Below are 21,478 nucleotides of genomic sequence, written 5' to 3' on the forward strand. Positions count from 1 at the left end.
CAGCGTGGAGTCAGAGGAGGATCTGCCCCACACCAGGGAGGAGTGGGACCTGGGGTCCCCGGCCGAGGAGGAGGTGAAGGAGGTGTCCTGGAAGCTCTCCAGCTGCCGCCTCACAGAGAGGAGGAGGTCATCGTCCGAGTGCCGCTGGGACTCCGCAGAAGAGGAGGAGCCTAAGGAGGACACGCCCGAGACGATGTTCTCTGCCCGGACCAGCAGCTGCCTGATCTCCTGCAGGGTCTTGGAGCCCACGAACGAGTCCTCGTGACTCCGCCCCGCACTGGTGCCCACCTGAGGCCGCGACCCCGGGGCTCCGTCTCGGCCCCTCGCCCCGTCCGGGGCCGAGCTGTCAGCACTCAACTCGAACCTCTCTGCGAGCAGCAAAGCACTTTGACTGGTTATACTGGCACTACTGCCGTCCCTCTGCTGGTGATCGGCAGGCTGAGGTGGGGGGTGCTGGTGGGTGTCTGGGGACTGGGTGCCGAGGGCACAGAGGGCTATTCTCAGACTGCCCTGGCTGGGAGCTCTGTCTAGGGAAGGTGAGCCCCTGGTCTGCTCTGGGAAGGGTACTACGGGATGGAGGCTGTCCACACTCAGAGGTACGGATATGCTGGAGTCCACTGAGAGCAGACTGGACCTGGAGAACTCTTCTTTCTCATGGGGAGTGCCACCTTATGACACGAGGGGAGAAAGGAATGCCAATGTTATGAAAACACTCTCCGACTGAAACGTCTCTTCAATTGTTTCAAATCACAGGGTTTATCATCATCTTATGTCTTTTGGTTTGAAATGTCAATTCACCTTATTCACCTCAGGTCAGTCTGACGTAATTGGAGGTGCGGATGCGGAAGTGCCCGTTGACTTCAATGTTAAAAGTTCACTGTAAAAACACCACTTCAAGAACCAAAATAGTCAAAATAACAGGCTGAATACACCATCGGGGTTACAAACTCCTCATTACTAGACTGATTGTTTTTCACTGCCGTTGTTTTCGCATTTGGAAATACATGGGAGTGAATGCAACTATGGCTCATTCACCTCCATGTATTTCCAAACGCGGAAACAACGGCAGTGAAAAACAATCAGAAGCTGGTAATGATGAGTTTGTAACCCCGATAGTGTATTCAGCTTGTTATTTTGCCTATTTTGGTTCTTGAAGTGTTGTTTTTACAGTGAACTTTTAACATTGAAGTCAACCGCATCCGCACCCCCAATTATGTCAGACTGACCAATATGGCTGCAAGGTGAATAAGGCGAATAAAGTCCATCTTCTGACACTTCGCAATTATAAAGTTACCTTCGGAGGGCTGAGTGCTCTTGGTTGGAGTCCCGATGGATCCCTTGATTGTACAGAGATCAGTGGGAGAAAACTCAGGCTCTCTGATTGGCCCTCTGGGTCCAAAAGGAGTGAGGATTGTTGAGGGAGATTGCTCGATTCCAAGGTTATGGAGGTACAGCTGCAAATGAAAAACAAACAGTGAGAATATTATCAGTCCAACATAGTTCTGAATAGATAAACCGTGCACTCATTACATGTTTTCTTGTCACCAATACAATATCCTGGTTATTAGTATTACCGGAATTCTTTCTTCAATGTTCAGCTCCCTCTCCTTGGGTGGTGATGAGGCCTTGTAGGTCCAGTATGGGGCGTAGTTGTCAACCTCTAAACTGACCACCGACGAAGCTCCAACAGACGCAACCAGATTCTGTCCACTGTGGCGACTGCCCTCAGAGCTTGAGAGCGCGCCGCTCACGTCGCGGTTTGATGACACTTCACTGAACCTGCCCAGGCTCATGAGAGCGGAGGTGTCCTGCTGTTCAGTGACGGTCCTCCTCCCCGACTGTGCCTTGTCTGCACCTCTCTCACCCTGGTCCCTCTGTGACTCCCCGGGACGTGCCGAGGCAGGCTGCTCCTCCCGTGTCTGGCTGCTTTCCTGTTCGCCAGATCTCCGAGTGAGCTGCTGAGCTCGCTGCGTCGATGTGACAACCGTGCTGAGAGAGGAGAGAGACTGAGACCTGCCAAGGGGGGATGCTGGGCCACCTCCAACAGCCGCTGTGTCCTCTCTCTCCTTCGGGGCACAGCCTACTGCTTCCCCTCTGGTAGGGGAGAAAGGCCCGGAGTGAGACGTGGTGGGCTTCTGCTCAGAACTCTGAGTGTTGGAGCCGGGGGCGGGCAGCTGTTGGGCTTTACCGCCTCCCTGGGGAGTCAGCAGGCGATTTAGAGAGTCAGAGATGGCATCATAGGCCTTCTGTTTGGGAGAGACCCCAGAGAAACCCTGCAGAGCCAAGTTATCAAAAAGCGAGGTCTTGCCTGAGCTCTGATTTGCCCTCCAGGCATCTACTTTCTGTAAATAGTTTAAACTGGGAAGAGAGTGGACCTTTCCTGATGGCTCACGTGATGCTTCATAGCCAGGCTGTGGGTTATCTGGGCCAATGGCGTCGATGTCAGGCATGGAAACGACCACCGATCGGATGGAGCTTCTCGTTCCTGACCGATGTGAGGCCTCCTGGTTAGACTCTATGGTGGAAAGCAGTCCTAGTTTAGGCTTGGTGACAGATTTGACCGGTGCATGGAAAACCCCGGGAGTGGACTGGGATACCGGTTGAGGGAGGAAACCCAGGAAAGACCCGTCTATCCCTGTCTGGTTCCCTGAGGACCACAGGTCCCTCTCCCTATGCCCTCGCTCTACACTGTAGCCTGCTGACAACGGGGCCCCGGGCCCACAGACACCCGCCAGTAGTCCTCTGGTGGCACTCACCCTCCCTTTGGACATTCCCGCAGGATGTACATCAGGTGAAATGTTTTCACGGTCTGGTGTGGGACTCGCCTCTCCGCGGGTTTCAGGTCCGGTCACAAGGCGGCGACTTCTCTCTATCTCAGAGCGAAGCTGCCTGTAAAGTGCTTCAGTACTGTCGTCCGGTTGCGTATTGGGGGAACGGATAGTAATATTAGAAATCTCAGACATTTGTGACGGTTTTCCCGGGGCTTGCCCTCTTCTCTCTGGTCCTCCTCGCAAACACTCCCTTTCCCCCATACCTTGACTTACTTCTGGTTTAGAAGCGCTGCTCGTTTTACACTCCCCCAAAGAGGAAGTCCTGTTCAGAGAGGTCTCGGAGGCTGAGGATACTGCACTGCTGCTACCGCTTGGCATGCCCACATCCTTCTGGAGCAACTCCAGTAGCTTCCATGCAGGGATGTCTCCACTTAGAAAAGACGTGTCATCTTCAGGGGCCCCTCCCAAAGGGTTGTCTGGGCGTGTTGGAGTCAGATCATGTCTGCCCCCCATTCCAACACCAGAGAAGGGAATCTCCTTTCTGTCAATGACCTTGACAATCGCTGGGAAAGAGACTCTCTCTGATTTTCTGACCTCGTCCTCCGGTGACATACTGTGCTGGGAGAGAGAGCAGCAGCTGCTCGCTCCATCCTCTGACAGGGTCGTTGTGCGGGCCAAAGGGTGCTGGGATAGTGAGGCATGGTCAGTGGGCTGGGCAACACCACTGTCCTGGGGTGGGATCAGAAACCTATCTGATGCGACAGAAATATCTGGATATCCCCTGCAAAAACAGCAGAAAAGCTGGGTACTTAAACTGCAATATTTCACACGATCAACATTTATATATTTTTTATTTCTTAACATACCTTAAAGGAGCAAACTCTAAGTCTGTTTGTTGGAAGAGAGAGAAATCAGTGAAGCTGTGGGGTTTTCCAGAGTTTGATTGCAGGAGTGGAAGGGCAGGTGAAAGACGACTATCCTGGAAATCTGGTACACATATTTTAATTCTTAAATGTCATTGTGATCACCATTCTGAAACATTCTGCATAGTTGATAGATGAATCAACAAACTGCATGCAACAGGTGGGCGATGGTGGTTCTACACTCTACACAATTAGTGTAAGGAGGTACTATTCCTAGTCAATTTTCAGCGATAGTTACCTAACTGTAAGGAGCACGATCTGTCTCCCAATTGTTGAAGTTCCAGATCCCTTGTTGGGGTAGTTGTACGGGTTTGATTGTGGCTGGCACTGTGTTGCGTTTGATTCTCTGTAGGGTTCACTGATGCTTGTCCCACGACCTCACTCCTGTCCTCCTCTGCTGGGAGCTGAAACCATAACTCAGTTTCCTTTAACATAGCATGACAAAAAGCATTCATTAGCTACGTTACTTGCTCAAGACTTCATTGCAGGTTGTTTATACTGCCAACTTCAGCATTGCTTTAGCAAGCAACCTAACTAGCTACTGTAGTAGGCTACAGTTAGCTACAGTAACTAGCTAGCTAGTTAGCTAGCTAACTTAGCTAGCTAGCTATTGTAGCTAGCCAATCAAGATGGGAGGTCACGCTAGCTGGAATCCCGCTTCCTGTTTATATAAAGCATGCACAAGTGCTTGAAGACTGTTATCCACCCAGTCATACTCAGATTCAGAACGATTTCTTACCCTGTTGACGTCTGCCTCCGAAGCAGAAACAGACGTTAGCTCTTGAGGTTCCATGTTGTTGTCGATTTCCAGAAAGGGGCCAGTCGCACTTCCTTCCACACAATTCGTATCCTAGAAGCGTTGCTAGGGTCTTTAGAATGCGCGGAAACTTGCGCGGGATATTCGAAATAAATCAATAGAGCGGAACAGCGACACTCGTAGATCGAAATATGTGGTGCAACAAACATGAGAACTCCAAAAATAGTTAACAAAATAATTAGCCTGTTAATGACGCTGCATGTGCATGACAGACGACAGATGCTGATAAATGTCAGAAAGACGATCAAGTCTACGATACTTCATTAATTAAGTTCATATCTATCTATTGCAAACACAAGCAGAACCAACTCCAAGCGGGACTCCATAACAATTGTCTAGGGTTGCTTGGCGAAACTCAAAGGCTACTAACTGTGTACATTTCTCATTCTGTGTTTGGTGTACTTTCATCCGCCACTACTCCGCCTCCTCGCTAGAGCCGTAACCCGGCCCGCCCGCAAGTCAGCCGTGCGACGTCAAATACATTTACTGCACCCAAAGGCTGTGAGTCAGTCAAACCGAGCTGCTATCTGTCAAGGAGACAATCCCGGGAAACGAAACTCAGCGTTGTGCCATCCTAGCTAATGACAGAAGAATAATATAAGAATATCAGAGTACATGGACTGGGGACAAGGTAACATTAAAACTAACTTGAAGTTGTGTTAATTTTACTGCCGACTAGCTAGCTACCACTTAAAATGTTTTTTTTCTCGTTAGCTACTTATACTAGCTAGCTAACGTTACACCATATGCTGGCATGCCCAAACAAGTCCTTCCTGAATATTTATCTGTGGAACTAATAAATCGGTTGCTAACTAACACAATAACAATTTTGTTCCCCTCAGCAATGCGTATGCTACATAATTCTCGAGTTATGCGTGCCCATGTGAGTACCAACTCCATAAGTTATGTTTATCATTGCACCGGGTGTCACGCTCGTCAATCACATGGGTGCTGCTGACGTGTTCGTTAACTATGGTTAATAACATTCATAACTTTTCCCCACATTTTAGGAGGCCTTGGGTTCTATGATAACTGGACGTTCCACCGGCCCTCTTGCCTCTATACAGCATGGCTTGCTTGGTAAGAAAGGGTGTTGTGGAATATAGGACAGGCAGAAATAAACGTGGGAAGAATTGTAAAAAATAATCAGAATATTCGGTTTAGGCCTTTTTGCCAAGTAGATTTTTACACATACGTGGATTTGAGTAGGTGGGATATACCTTGTAGCCTAATGTTTAGTTTTTATGTGCACATGTGCATCAGCTTGCCTGGTCCAGATCTTTGAATCAACCCACTCCAACTAGTTGACTTCTTGGGCTGCAGCGGAGGCTCTAGCAGATTTGCATTGTGGGTTCCGAGTGGGATCTTGATTGTTAATTGGGCGTGCTTTTATTAATTGGGCGTGGAACTATACTAGTATACGCACGCACAACCAATAACGGTGTTGAGTGTGTAATACACACACACTGAGCAATACAAAAGTATGACAGAATCAGACTCGATTCAAAACAGCACACATGCACTGTATGTGCACACAAACACACACACACTCAGCAAGTTGGCAACAGAAACCTTATGCACCACTGTTGGTCTAACCAGGCCAGGTCCAGCCTGATTTATGTGCGTGGCTGGCTTGTTTCTGTTCAGGACTGGTTGAACGGAAGCTAGTCATGCCACTGAAATAGCTGTGAATTGAAATGACATGAAATAATGTCTGATAAATTAAGATGGGTCTTGTGGCCAAAATGTTTGAGGGGGCATAACTGGGGCTGAGCAGATTTGTGACGGGGCTATAGCACCCCCTAGCCCCGGTGTAGCGCCATCCTTGCTCCCTAGTAAGCACTGAGTGCACAGCACATAGAATACAGAATAACTTACAGATTATAAATGAAGAATAAGGGTGAAGCATGAGAACAACTGTTGTACAAGTAGGCTGTAGGAATATTTAGGCTGTAGGAATATATAGCACTATCTGGCCTAATACAGCACGCATTTATAATGGGGACAGATAATATCACACACAGTCAACAATTAAATATCATTCAGAGAAAAAATGAAATCATGTTTAATATTTTTTCTTGGGGGTGCTAAAGGGGTACTATGGCCTTTGAGCTCAAGCACCCCCCTGCAGCCGCCACTGTTGGTCTGGCATTGTGACATGAAACGGCGGTTTCTTGGTTGGAAAATGAGTGGTCCAATGAGCGCCGTGGGGGGACTAACGACTGGCCAATCAGTGCCGCTGGTGGGACTAATGCTATTGTCAAGCTCGAGTGATTGGTTAGGGAAAATCGAATCCCCCTCCCCCACGGAAATTGGTTAGAGTGGAGGCAATGTCAGACTGAAGATCTCAGTTGACAATTCTGTCTGATATCAGACAACAACCATGCAGACGTACATCTACGCAGAAACTTCAAAGTAAAGGTGAACCAGGCCAGACCAGTAAACTAGATGGGTAAATGATAGACTTCACATGGGTGTTTCCCTTTTTCAAACCGAATATACATTTACTGTTAATGTAATGTACATGACTTTATAAGCTCATGAGTGCTGTGGGATTTGTTACCTTTGCTGCTGCAAGTCTTTTCACCTCATGTATCGCATTACAGGTCTAGATTTTGCTTCACCCTACTTGAGTAACTATGGTGACAATGACTATTGTGATGATGATTATGATGAGGAGGATGATGATGATGAAGATGATAATGATGAGGAGGATGATGACTACTACCACTCTGACAGAACATGGAAAGATAACTCCCACAGTCAATTAGTTCCCCACCCACGTATAAAACAGCTGACCCCTGAGGTAACCCCCAATTTCAATCACTTCTCATCAAGTTCAAACTTTGTCACATATTAAAGGAGTAGTGAAGGGAAAATGCATGTTTAGCCCTGTTTTAAGGTTACTTATGATCATATACAGTAGGACCCCACTTATCCGAACCCAACGGGACCGAAGGTCGTTCGTATCGCTGAAATGTCCAGACTGAAACCTATGTTCAAATGCACCAAATTCAATAAGTGGTACTTGTTTCATATAGACTCATAATAGACAGATAAATGCCCTTAATTACTTGTGAAAATGCATCAAAATTTCAATCAAATAGCCAACTAAACTCATACAGCCTAGCCTATAATAGGCCTACAGTAGCCTATAATAAAAAATAAATCCACTTGAGTGCGTGCTTTGATCAAATACAGTACTTTATTCTCAAATGAGGCGTACGCTGCATCGATAGGCTACTGTATTCGCAGAACAAAATGGTATAGCCTAAAAACAACCCAACATTAGAACAATTAGAGCAAATGATAATCAATAAATAAATGAAATGACAGACAAGTTGTCGTGTCTTAGGCTATTGCAGCCTAAAGGAAAGTCTCTAAAACAACCGATGTAGGCTAACGGCTATAGGCTGTAGGCTATTATTTAACAAATAGGCCTAGTAGGCTAATCTACATGCTTAAAACACGTCTGTGTTCCTGAAGTCCATTAACTGGGAACGAAAAATAACTCGATGCTCCTCTGCTTCAGGTTGCTGACGCGCTTTCTGGCTACCAAGGAATGCAGCTCTCGCACAGCAGACTCGTTTGCGTTTTGCGCTCGACATTAAAGTAACAAAGAAATGAAACGTGACAGTAGGCTACAGCCTACAGGCAACATGTAGGTCTACATACAGTTCTGTTTTTATTCACAGTAGGATACAGTAGCCTACATGTTTATTATGACCGATTTAAATGCAAGTAGGCCTACAGTACTGTAATGAAAATCCCACCAGTAACCAGATAGCAGGCTCAAAATTTTTTTTTTTAACCCTGTCCGGTAGACCGGGAGGTTCGGATCTCTGAAGTTTGGATGAGTGGGGTCCTACTGTACAATGGTTCAGATCAAAACATTGACAAAACAGTTTTTTCGAGAAAGTTGATAATTGCTCTACCGCCGTTTTGGTCATACAATGGATGTGGATGGGCATCTTGAAAAATCATTCAAAAACATGTTCAACTCTCGATTTCAAAGACGAGAAGCTCACCGAGAGTGTAATTGGTGTCCGTTGGTGTACTGACATCAAATTTGCCGCAAAGTATGAATCCTGTAGGGTTTTATTCCATTGACTTGTATTGAAGCGACCGTTGTAGATGTGTAGATCAATCCGCAGAGGGGATTCAGGAAGCGGAACTACTTACGGTAGCTATTGTTTATGTTGCTAGGCTAACTAGTTTGCGGAAGTTTACACATGTATGTGCTGCGACTAAATAGTTCTATGCTAAATATATTTAAAAAAAACTTTCCAGATGAACTAGAATCTTACTTTATGGCGAATTATATGTCAGAACGCCAACTAACACCTAGGTGAGTTTCTTGTCTTTGAAATCGAGAGTTTAACATGTTTTTGAATGATTTTTCAAGATGCCCATCCACATCCATTGTATAACCAAAACGGTGGTAGAGCAATTATCAACTTTCTCGAAAATGCTAGCTTTGTCAATGTTTTGATCTGAACCATTGTATATGATCATAAGTAACCTTAAAACAGGGCTAAACATGCATTTTCCCTTTACTACTCCTTTAAATACAGTGAAATGCTTGTGCACAGCTTTCTCTCATACATAGAAGACACCCAACACCAATGGACATTTTACATACAACTGTGCGTTTCATACAAAGTGCAGTGCATGTGGGTGCATCAGCTGTTCAGCAGCTTGACTGCCTGCATTTGTCATTATGCAGCATATTGTATACCGTTTACTCTATTTCAGGAGGCAGAAAAACATGCTAAAGATTTATTGAAAGAAGAGGAAAGGAGGAAAGAAAAAGCTGAGAAGAAAAGACAAAAAAAAATAGTGGGTGTCCAAATTGAGGCATGAGACTGAGCAGTTTTAACAGTCCATCTAAAGAGAACCACCTATTTGAATAAATAAAATAATGCTGATATTTCCTCTATTTTACAGCGTCAGAAGGAAAAAAGACGATTAGAAAAGTTGAATGCTGATAAAGATAACGAATTGCCTGTAAGTTTGCAGCGTGAGAACATGCATATGATCTGAGATGCTAGTTTGATTATCTTAATGTATTTGTATGCTAAATGCATGTTTATGTATTTGAAGGATGACAAGGCGCAAGGGCAGCCTACATCAGAAAATCAGGGTGAAACTGTGGATACTCACTATATCAGGGAAACTAATGAACCCCTTGTTGATGGACCTGGTCCAATCCGAACCAAGACAGAGGTCACTTCACCTGAGGAGAGAAATGGTGGTAATGTGGTTGTGGAAGAGGATGGAGCATTAGCCAGAGAATCAGAGGTTGGTCTTAAACATGTCACTTGGCTGAACCTTACATTTAATGTTAGGCCATGGCTATTATTTTGCTGAGTGAGGTATTATCACGCAATTTGGTCAAAATCTTGTTGGAACTTTAGGAATTGGATATGAACAGCAGCTTCATCTCTACCGCTGCGGCTATTGCCAAGAAGCAGTTTGATCAGAAACGAGAGAGTAAGGAGAAAAGGAAGAAGAAAAAGAAGGATCATGCCCAGCAAAGTGAGGAGAAAGACGAGAAGCCCAAGATCCAGGAGGAGGAGAAGCCCGAGGTCCAGGAGGAGGAGAGACCTGAGGTCCAGGAGGAGGAGAAGCCCGAGGTCCAGGAGGAGGAGAGACCTGAGGTCCAGGAGCCACAGCAGGTTGTTGGCTAATTTTCTACCTTTCTACTATATGTTTTTTTACTTTGTATTTACAGGTGCAGCAGTCAAGATTTCTATGTAGACTAATCTTTATACACACAGAGCTTTTAGAAAGGTGCAGGATAAAAGTATTGCCTCCCTCAAAAAAGTATTACATTTGTCATTTAATTTGTTTTGTCATTTGTTGAGTCTGTTACCTCCGTCTGTATGTCTGAAGTTTGCTTCAACTTGGGAGCACACCGTGGTATATCGGCAGTTAGCCTTGCGTCATGAGGCTCTCCTGGTGTGTACTTCCATGCCAAAAATAGATGTAGCATGTCCCAGTACAAAGTAGGCCACATGCAGTATGGCAAAAATACCAGGATATCCTACATTCGGTTGTACTGTAGTGCCAGCACACTTTTCTGGCTATTTCGTCACATGTGCAAGTCGTGACAGGTGTGGACGAATGCCGCTTTATGGACTGTGACGAAATAAATAAATAGAGCGGAACGGCGACACTTGAAATATGTAGTGCAACAAACATGAGAACTCAAATAGTCAACAAAATAATTAGCCTATTGTTGACGCTGCATGTGCAGCGATGTGGGCACATTTCAAGGTGCATGACAAGGTAGTATGTCCCAATTGGATGCATACTGAGTGCAAAGTACGTACTTTCTAGGGGCAGCTGTAGTACGTACTGGTAGTAAAAAGTTGAATTATGCGATTCGGAATGTAGCCCTAGTCTCGTCAGTTGCTACGAATTAGAATAAAACATAGACATATCAAACCATGGCTGTGTTCTGAATCGCATACGTCTACTTTTTACCACCAGTACGTACTACAGCTGCCCCTAGAAAGTTCATACTATGCACGCAGTGTGCATCCAATTGGGACATACTACCTTATCATACTGTAACATTGCGCCTTGAAATTTCACCACATCCTTCGCTGTCCATGAAGCAACATTTGTCCACAGCTGGGATTCATCAAAGCGCCTCGCACATGTGACATCATTTCCGCTGAGCACAGGATTGAGTCAGAATAGCCAACCAGGCCATGTCCACCTGGCTTATGTGCGTGGCTGGCTTGTTTCTGTTCAGGACTGGTAGGACGGAAGCTAACCGGTAGACAAACATACTAGCCGGTAGACAAACATACTCCAGGAGCTTGATCGATCGCCTTGTTGAGAGAGGTCAGGGAAGAATTTTTACAGCTCACTTATCTGGCCCCTGGGTGATACTGTTTTTTTTCTTCCCTCTGGAATATGTAGGGGTGGGACGTATGCCCACCTCCCTTGTTCTCTGTAAAGCACATTGTGTTGCCTCTGGGTATGAAATGCGCTATACAAATAAAGCTTTGATTGATTGATTGATTGATTGATTGATTGATTGCTAGTCAGGCCACTGAAATAGCTGTGAGTTGAAATTACAAGAAATAATGTCTGATCAATTATAATAGGTCTTGTCAGCTGGACACATCAGTTCCAATGTTTCCAATGCTAATCTTGCACAATAAGAGCGGGATAGCCAGTTAGCTCATGAGCTCACAACTAGCAGCAGCTTCCATAATATTAATGGTAGCAGTCAGTGGCTAAAGCAGTTACACTGATGATTCCTGTAACGTTAGCTATTTTGCTGCAATTGGTTCAACTTCTGTTTCTGGACAAAGGTATAGGGATAAACCCAGATAACCAGGGGCGGAGAGCTGATTGGGGACAGTACAGTGACCTCCGAGCAATCTGCATGCACCCACCGGTGAAGACCATGTGTCTCTAGCCAACTCAAGGGCTGAGTTGTGTTTGTGGCGTGGATAGTGGCGTGGTGGTGAGACTCCACCCCCTTTGGTCAGAGCTGGTCGGGGACAGTACAGCGACCTCCGGGCAATCTCCATGCACCCACAGGTGAAGACCGTGGGTCTCTAGCCCAGTGGTTCTCAAACTTTTTGTGCCCAAGGCACACCAAAGGGCAAGCCAAAATCTCTAGGCACACCTATGTTCATATCCATGCAAAATAGCCCCTATAACATGTGCTATTTCTCTTATGACTCACTGTTAATTTTTATTATTGCCTATTTGCTCATGCCAAACAATACAAACATCTATATAACTCAAAATATTTATTAACAAAATAATTGAAGAATTAATTTAAAGCTTTATAGATTTAAATCAAAGCAGCAATACACCCATTAAACCAGACAGGTCACAACATTAAAGTGAGGTCATGGAACTTAAGAGGAAGACGGGGCGGCATTGGCTCAGGAGGTAGAGCGGGTCGTTCAGTGATCGTAGGGTCGGTGGTTCGAATCCCGGCTCCTCCTGACTACCTGTCGAAGTGTCCTTGGGCAAGACACTGAACCCCAAATTGCTCCCAATGAGCAGGCAAGCGCCTTGCATGGCAGCTGCCGCCATTGGTGTGTGAATGGCGCTCCGGGCCAGTGTAACAACTGGATGGGGAGCGCGTTACAAATGCAGTACCTTTACCTATACCTAAGAGACAGAAGTGCGTGTGTGTATGTAGTAGAGTAGATCTGGCCTGAGACAGCAGTAGGCTTATCCCTGGTGTACAGTAATCACTTTTTACAGAGAGAAGGCCTGAGAATGAAAACTAATTTGAATAACAGGAACTACTAAACGCAATTCAACTGAGTATGCATTCAGTAAAAAAAAATAAAAAAAAATTGTGTGGTGAGTGTGCAGGTGAGGCAAGCAGGATGAACTGGAATGGGATCCTGGAAGCACAGCACAAAAGCACAGAAAAAAAGACTTAATCTTTTAGAAATGTTTCATAAATATATCTTATCTATTCATCATTTATGTATATACACATTGATGATTATTTAATTATGAATGAATAGTTATTGAAATGAGGCTAACAGATCTTTATTATAATGTTACTAAATTGTAGGCCTAATTAGCCTATAATGTGTTAAAGAAATTATAAATAATTTAAAATTGAATCAGTAACATTTACTATTATCAATAGGTTTTGCCTACTTACAAGCTAGTGAGACACGTGCCTGTCGCTGGCCGCAGATTTTCTAAATCCTTGGTGGTACTGAAGAGAGGGCCACTCGCAAGTCCTGTTCAACAGAGAGGTGCGACCTGCTCTTGTTCTTCATATACACCAGAGTAGAGAACGCCAGCTCACACAGTTAGGTAGTGGGGAACTGAAGAAGTTGCTCAATAGCGTGGCTGGAGATGGTCGGGTACTCTGATGCAGAAGCCAACCAAAAGGGATCCAGAGGGAGCTCACTCAATTTGAGTTTCAGTGTGCGGTCCATACGGAGCTCTGCGCATTCCTCTCTATCTCTCAAAGTGAGATTTTCTGTTGATTCCTGGTTGAATGGGTCTCAAATCCAGTCATAGTCCTCGATGTCGTCCACACGTGGGAAGTAGCGCTCAAACCTCTCTTTGCCCGGCAAATACAACGCGCTCTCCGTCTGCCTGGGGCAATTCGATTTTGAACTATTCCAGCCAATCTGAATCGAATATTTACCCAGGCCATGAACTAATAATAAAATAACCATTATAATAATTATTTATTTATTTATTATTATTCTTTTTCATAAATTGTCACAAAATTGCACGGCACACCCGGACTTGCCTCACGGCACACCAGTGTGCCGCGGCACACCGTTTGAGAACCACTGCTCTAGCCCACTCAGGGGCTGAGTTGTTTGTGGCGTGGATAGTGGCGTGGTGGCGAGACTCCGCCCCCTCGTGTCTGAGTTGGTCGGGTACACGTCACTGACCTCCGGGCAATCACTGCACCCACCAGTGATGACTCTGTGTCTAGCTTACTCAAGGGCTGAGTTGTGGGGTCCGTAGCTTGGATAGTGTCGTGGTGGCGAGACTCCGCCCCCTAAGGTCAGAGCAGGTCGGGAGCAGTGGGGTGACCTCCTGGCAATCTCCATGCACCCAATCTCCATGCACCCACCATTAAAGACCGTGTGCCTCTAGCCCACTTAAGGACTGAGTTGTGGATTCTCTGGTGTGGTGGTGAGGCTGCACCCCCTTGGGTTATAGCCAGTTGGGGAAAGTGTATCCCTCTCCAGGTTCCCCACTTGGGCTGAGTTCTGTGGTCCATGGCGTGGATAGTGGCGTGGTGGCAAGACTCCGCCCCCTCAGACCTGAGTTGGTCGGCGACACTGCATTGACCTCCGGACAATCTCTATGCACCCACCAGTGAAGACTGTGCATCTCTAGCTCATTCAGGGGCTTAGTTGTAGGGTCTGTGGCATGGATAGTGGCGTGGTGACGAGACTCCGCCCCCTTGGGTCACAGCCGGTTGCGGACAGTACAGTGACCTCCGGGCAATCTCCATTCACCCACCAGTGAAGATTGTGTGTCTCTAGCTCACTCAGGGGCTTAGTTGTGGGGTCTTTGGCGTGGATATTGGCGTGGTGACGAGATTCCGCCCCCTCGAGCCCCCTCGAGGACAGTGTGCTGCTCTCCAGGCCACCCACATGCACCCAACCGTGAAAACTGTGTCTTTAGCCAACTCAGGGGCTGAGATGTGGGGACCGTGGCGTGGATAGTGGCGTGGTGGTGAGACTACGCCCCCTCGGGTCAGAGGCGGTGGGGGGCAGGTCAGTGATTTCCAGGTTATCCCCATGCACCCCTCATTGGAGACCGTGTGTCTCACTCCGGGGCCAAGCAGTGGCTGTGGAGGTGTTGTATGAAAGTTGAGGTGAGAAGCAGTAGGTGTTTGTTATAAGTACTGCTAGAACTACACTCAACAAGGAACACAGTCGATCTAAGCCTGTTGCTGCCCTCCTGTGGCCGAACACGGTAAATGCAGTCTATCTGCCTCTTGTGGTAGCAACATAGAACTGCAGGTTCTGGGCCCACTGCCTGTTGTGGTAGCAACATAGAACTGCAGGTCAACAACGGGACGGAGGAAGCCAGGGAGGGAGTGACAACCGGACATTTGCCATCATTGGTGCATTGGCTTACAGCCACGCACAAAAACGTGTGCTGGTTTGCATACTGCAAAAATACGACCAGATGTGGTAGGACATCCTGTTATTTTTGCTATACCTCATGTGGCATACAATGTATTGGGACATACTACATCAATTTTTGGCATATCATATAATATGGAAGCATGCGATTCGGAACGCAGCTGAAGTAGAAGTTCTTGCCGCATCGCATTGTAGGTTTATGGGTAGGCCTGTTTTTGGACAGTATCTGCATAGACTGGAAACCACAATTACAAACCAAATAGGCCCCAGGCTAGTCGGGAGGCGGGAGCGATCATGAGTTCTAACACTATAGGGAGGGAAAGTGAAAACGTGCGCCCCTAGCGGATTTGTTCCTATCGGAGAGGAGTTTCAATGTAAACTCCCATAGACCGGATTTTCTAATAATTACTACGAAGCCATTTCGGTGAAGTTATCAAAACAAAAACTTGAGTGTCTTTACAGTAATAACCTACTAACTGAGAATTTCAAACAGTATTTCGCCTTCTTTGCTTTGCGCCAGATTGCTCCCATCGGTATGAGATGAATGGTTGCAAATTCTACTCATTTCCAAGAGATCCCAAAGAGCTAGAACGATGGATACCAATAATAAGTTGATTTGAATTGCATATGGACAGTGCTACGTTGTGAAATGTCATAACCAAAGCCTCCTATTAACGTGAGCTGGTTAGGATGGTATTAGCTGGTCATACTGGTCTTAGCTGGTCTGATCCGCAGGTGCGCCTGGCTATTCTTACTGGTCTGTAACCCTAACCTTAACCTCTTACCGTAATAGGCTCACTTATGATGCTAACTCACCGTAACATGATATGACCGGTCCTTCATGCTAGCCCTGACGACACCTAGGCCTACAGTAACAGCTCCCCCTGCGAATGGCGGCATTTTTCTACATGGCCAGATCTAAAATGATTGTCAGCATGTGGGATGCACTTCTTGTTATTGCTGAAGTATTCTGCCAGCCATGCAATGCATATCGGCATTTTCGTAGGTGTACTGATTTGTAATTTGGTTGTATTGTGTTAGATGTAAGCTGGTAGAGCTCGCAGAGGCGCACAAAATGACGTCATGCATGCCGTATGTAGTTCTTTACCCCCTCGTTACAAAAAATCTATACATAATTCGGATTGTGATTGAAAATTAACTATGATCACCAGAATCAATAAAGTTTGTCTCCAAGTATATCATATTTAATGCATTCTACTAACTTTTCGAGAAAATGTGCTATGAGAAATCCCATTCATTCTCTCGGCATTAGGAACACTACCGCTAGGGGGCGATGAGATTACTTTCCCTCCCTATTGGCTCACACGCCTTCTTAGAGTTGTTAGTTAAAATAAGAAAAGATTAGTCAACAGTCTACATCGAAATCTCTATGAACAGCAGGTGCCGTGATCGCTTTCCATGTGAATTGTAGCTTAGGTGTTTGTTAGCTAGCTAACGTTATCTACCAGGCTTGCTAGCCAGCTAATCTGTAACTATCCTTGTTTTGTGATCTTTGAATTTGGATTTTGGAAGCTCAGAGCAAGTTTAGTGCTACAGTAAATAAAATTTAGCTGGCGTGTAGTGTAGCCCCGATGTTACCCCAGAGATATGCTGTCGCTCCTCTAATCTGTGGTCACGTATATAAGATTATAGAAAAGGGTGACCAGACTATCACAGATTGGTGGCAGAACTGTGACGTATCGCACAGAGCGCGCGCTATTTCCGGTAGAGCGTAGAAGAAGAAGCAGAAAACCCCTAAACGAGTGAAAAATAGGCTATAACAGTGGTTATTTCACCTATAAACGACCTGACATTAGACCTGGTTCAGGGCGATATCCTACAGATAACGCCCTGTTACTCTGAATGTAATTTACCTATGAATGCACTTCATCGGCCCGGTCGTCCCGAGTCTACAGACAAAACCGTTTTGTTACTCACCAAAGTAAACACATCGTTGGAAAGATGAAAGCCTTTTCTCTGAGGTCGCTACAGTTTGTAGTCCCCCACCTTTCAAATAAAAGCCAAATTTGTACACTTAAATGGCTAATATCCACAGCGCATCGACTGTCTTCTTCTAATGGCGATTCGGCGCGCTCCACTTTGTTAAGCCTACTCACTGCTGCCGCCCATGTTGGGGATGATGCATTACATCTTAAATGGTGTTGAGAGACTTGCGTTGAGGTATCTGATTAGCATTTACGCTGAGTTATTAACTATGCCAAATTTTAAACTTTTAAACATGTAAATAATGTAATGTAATGCATCATCCCAACATGGGCGGCAGCAGTGAGTAGGCTAAACAAAGCGGAGAGCACCGAATCGCCAGTAGAAGAAGACAGTCGATGCGCTGTGGATATTAGCCATTTAAGTGTACAAATTTGCCTTTTATTTGAAAGGTGGGGGACTACAAACTGTAGCGACCTCGGAGAAAAGGCTTTCATCTTTCCAACGATATGTTTCCAAACGGTTTTGTCTGTAGACTCGGACGACCGGGCCAAGGAAGCGCATTCATAGGTAAATTGCATTGAGAGTAACAGGGCGTTATCTGTAGGATATCGCCCTGGACCAGGTCTAACCCGACATGACCAAAGACATCTACAGGAATGCATGGTGAGCGTCAGATTTGAAATTCGCCGCCCAGAATAGGCCGGTCACCCTTTTCTATATCCTTACATACGTGACCCCAGATTAGAGGAGCGACAGTGTATCTCTGGGGTCATCTTATCTCTGGGGCCACATCGGGGCTATCGTATAGTGTAGCTACTAGTCAAACTGCTAGTCACTTCTTTATTAGGCTAAGTTAGCTGTCATTTACACCAGTTGACTAACAATGCCGTCAGATCTACATTAGCTAGCTAGCTAACTGGCTGGTTAGCAGTTGTTCGTAAAGTTAGCTAGCTAGTTATCCTGCTAGCAATTGCAAGCCCGCTACCCCAGTGATTATTATTTTTTTTTTCATTTTATCTAATAGCATGTTAAGCACTTTTGGTTGATTAACTTGATTAGCTAGCTAACTTTGTCATTTAGAAGTGGTCTAACAGTAATTTAAATCCCTATCCTGGCATTTTTTTTACATGAGCATGTGCTAATTCTAGTTAAAGTTAATCTCACCTGTGTGATGTGACACCTCTTCTGAATCTTTCAAGGAAAATATGTCTAATGAGGATTCTGTTAAAAGAAGTACAGAGCTTGCCAGTAAGTCCCAGTGTATGAATATTGTTAAGAAACAATCATGATGGCTAGTATGTTGTAGTCTTACATAGTTGGTGAGTTGGGTCCATGCATTAACCCACCTGTCCTCCCCCTCCACCCCCTTCACACAGACATAGGGAATCGGTATGCTGCCTGTGGGCAGCTTGATGTGGCAGTGAAGTATTTCACTGATGCTATAAAACACAACCCTAAAGAGTATAAGTGAGTAGAAACATTTCACCGACTTGTATTCTTTTATCACTGTGCAGAACTGAAGTTCAGTGACTGTGCACTCCTCTCTCCCAGGTTATTTGGAAATCGGTCATTTTGTTATGAAAAAATGCAGCAGTATGACAAGGCCCTCATCGACGCTGACCTTGCGCTGTCCATGGAGCCTGGCTGGATAAAAGGCTTGTTTAGGAAAGGGAAAGCTCTGTGTGGGCTCAAGGTAAATACATTTTCATTTGGGGTATCTCTGTGCTTTGAAACAATGCTACCTGACCAACTGTGATCTTCTGTATGTGGCGTAATTTCTGACTGTCACTATGCTGTTCCTTTGACCCCCCCCACCCACATCACAGAGATATTATGAGGCATCTATAACCTATGAGGAGGTGTTGAAGCAGGACAGCTCACGTGAAGATGCTTCCCAGGAGCTGATGAGAGTACACATCATGCAACTCATGGTAGGGGTCTAATAAAATGAATGTCTGCATCTTTATCATCAGTGATTAGTGAGTGCTCAGGCGATTGTGTGTATTTTTGTCTGTGTATAACCTCTACTAGAGTGATGTGTTGTGTTGGGATGGTGTTTCCTCACAGGAAATGGGATTTACTTGGGAGAGAAGTTTGGAAGCCCTGAACGCCTATAGTACTTTTGAGGAAGCTGTTTATGCTCTCTCAGAGATAGAAGGTAAATAACCTGACTTCCCCTGGGAAAACGTGAACACTTGTATGTTTTCCCACATGATGTATCCATTCACAGACCTTTACCAAAGAGGTGTAACTTTTGGTTGATCTGAATAATGGCTTTTTAGTTACTCATCAGAATAAATCTAAGCTGAGGATGGGACAAGTTCACAAAACCAATCTTCTAAAACTTTAACAGAACATTCCCATCTTTTCTTCAGGTGCATCTGCTAGAAATGTCACCACTCACCCAACGGAGGAGGAGTGGATCGAAGTCGGACTACAACCAACAAGCCAGAACACAACCAAGATAATTCCCAGAGCTCCAATTACAGTTCAAACTCGGCCTAAATCCAACACTCGCTGGCCAGTGAATGGTGTTAAACCGTAAGGATCATGATGCCAAATTAATATTGTTGTCAAACAGGAATGAATATTGTTGTCAGGATTTAGTGTGGAGCTTACATGGGTACGACGGGCACCACCATGGCACCATCACTTCTGACTGGTGTGTTGGTATTCTAACTGCTGGTATTGTTCTATTAACAGGGAGTTGTTCCCTGTATGGGTGGGGTCCGTGGTGCCAGCCATAACTGAAACAAGGCTCCACACTCTCTTTAGCAGGTAAGACAACACAATATTATGGCCTTATATTTCCAGTTATGACTGGGTAGAACCATTACTGGACAAATTTCCGAATTGTACTGGCCATTGAACAGTGTGGAATATCTAGGATTGTGCCTGAAAATCTCCTCCTGCTCTTCGTTTCTTCTCTGTCCATCTACCAGGGCTGGTGAGGTGTACAGTATCAAGATGTTGATGGAACAACAGTGTGCCTTTGTCCACTATACCAGGAAGGAGGACTGTGAGAAGGCCATCCAGCTTCTGAATGTGAGTTCCTGTCCTCTGTCAGGCCTTTTTCCAATCTGACCAGTTCAAGGTAAACGTAAGGGAAAGCAGTTGATGTGCACACTGTTTGAAAACATACAAAACCGAGCAGTTGTACTCTTATCTAATTCAAAAGAGTGGTAAGAGCAGATATGTGGCTCTTCATGTCAGTGTCGGTGTTGTGTGCCTCTGCTACATGATCAGCATCAAGAGCTGATTCTGCTTTTACCCATAACAGCCTACTTCACTTAGCTAGACTCACACTGCAATCAAACTGTCTCTTGTCTGTTAGGGGGTGGTGAAGGAGGGGACCTGTCTAGCTGTGCGCCACCCCACCAAAATCCACCCTGAGATTGGTGTGTCCTTGTCAGCAGTCACTGCCCCCATCAATGCCAGACCTCCTGCTAAAGTGTGGGTATAAGATATTCACCCCCCACCCCATGACCTGTCCTAAGATGTTAGAATATTCCTTTTTGTCTAGTGTATTCATTGAAATTATTAGATGAACTCTAGTTCATTCTGGATTTAAATCTCATGTCCTCTTTGTGTAGAAAGAAGAATTGTAAATATGAATGCTATTTCTGGAGGACCACCGGCCGGTGTTGCAAAAGGGACTGCACTTACATACACATCTCAGAGCACAAGGGCATTGACAAAGCCAAGACTACACACCAGTGACCTTCAGAGGAGATTCAAGGCCTCAACCTCAGCACCTTATCAACCAGAAGCTCATATGCCATAGGGCTTGTGTTTTTATTGGGGGAATAGGGTTGTTGTGCCTGCTGCATACTACTAAGTCTTTGTTTTTCAGCTGGGCTTCCCTTATAGCTGGACTTTTTACTTTATTGATCAGGAAATGTATATTCAGAAAAAAGTGTTTTAGTAAAATGTTTTTTATAAAGTGTTAAATCATTTTTGCCAATGTTGCCACTATATGCACTTTTCACAAAGTATAGGGAATACCTATGCAAGTGTGCAAAAATGCCAATTATAATGGTCAGACATACATGAGATGAGTTATCACTCATGTCCTCTGTTTTATTTCAGGCATTAGACATCGATACTTGGTGATGGTGTTTCTGTAATACCATCTGTTTTGTCCCAAGTTCAGATATATTTTTTCAGGGCCCTGTATGTCTGTTCCAATGGCCACCAGATGGCGATCAATGTTTTATTTGCTTCAATTTCAGCACCTTACCATGGCAGTTTGCAGGATATTGTTGTAGCTCAGAGTTCATTTTATTAAACATGTTAATACCTTTTCTGCACTTGGTCTTCTTTTGACTATCTTTGACACCATCAGAAATATTTAAGCATTAAATAATTCAGCTCTACAAACCACACAGCATTTTG

At 45.2% G+C, this 21,478-nt stretch overlaps 1 protein-coding gene across 1 annotated transcript; it reads left to right on the forward strand.

The window, feature by feature from the left end:
- The first annotated feature begins 5,005 nt into the window (after positions 1 to 5,005).
- LOC311308996 (uncharacterized protein) lies at positions 5,006 to 21,387 on the forward strand. Its single transcript, XM_084438121.1, has 18 exons — positions 5,006 to 5,142; positions 5,354 to 5,394; positions 5,522 to 5,591; positions 7,118 to 7,317; positions 9,267 to 9,350; positions 9,459 to 9,518; positions 9,615 to 9,812; positions 9,929 to 10,189; positions 18,283 to 18,331; positions 18,460 to 18,550; positions 18,635 to 18,776; positions 18,910 to 19,014; positions 19,151 to 19,241; positions 19,459 to 19,624; positions 19,787 to 19,861; positions 20,026 to 20,128; positions 20,418 to 20,536; positions 20,677 to 21,387. The coding sequence occupies exons 1-18, from the start codon at positions 5,127 to 5,129 to the stop codon at positions 20,801 to 20,803; spliced, it is 1,998 nt and encodes a 665-aa protein (XP_084294247.1). The 5' UTR covers positions 5,006 to 5,126; the 3' UTR covers positions 20,804 to 21,387.
- The last annotated feature ends 91 nt before the right edge of the window (positions 21,388 to 21,478 follow it).

The sequence above is a fragment of the Borostomias antarcticus genome (genome assembly GCF_949987555.1).
Source record: "Borostomias antarcticus genome assembly, chromosome: 5".
Classification (NCBI taxonomy): Eukaryota; Metazoa; Chordata; class Actinopteri; order Stomiiformes; family Stomiidae; genus Borostomias; species Borostomias antarcticus.

Excerpts from the sequence above, each read along its gene's own strand:
- LOC311308996 (XM_084438121.1), top strand. Across the intron at positions 5,395-5,521 it reads CTCGAGTTATGCGTGCCCAT|GAGGCCTTGGGTTCTATGAT; the intron begins GTGAGTACCAAC and ends CCCACATTTTAG. Across the intron at positions 18,551-18,634 it reads CACAACCCTAAAGAGTATAA|GTTATTTGGAAATCGGTCAT; the intron begins GTGAGTAGAAAC and ends CCTCTCTCCCAG.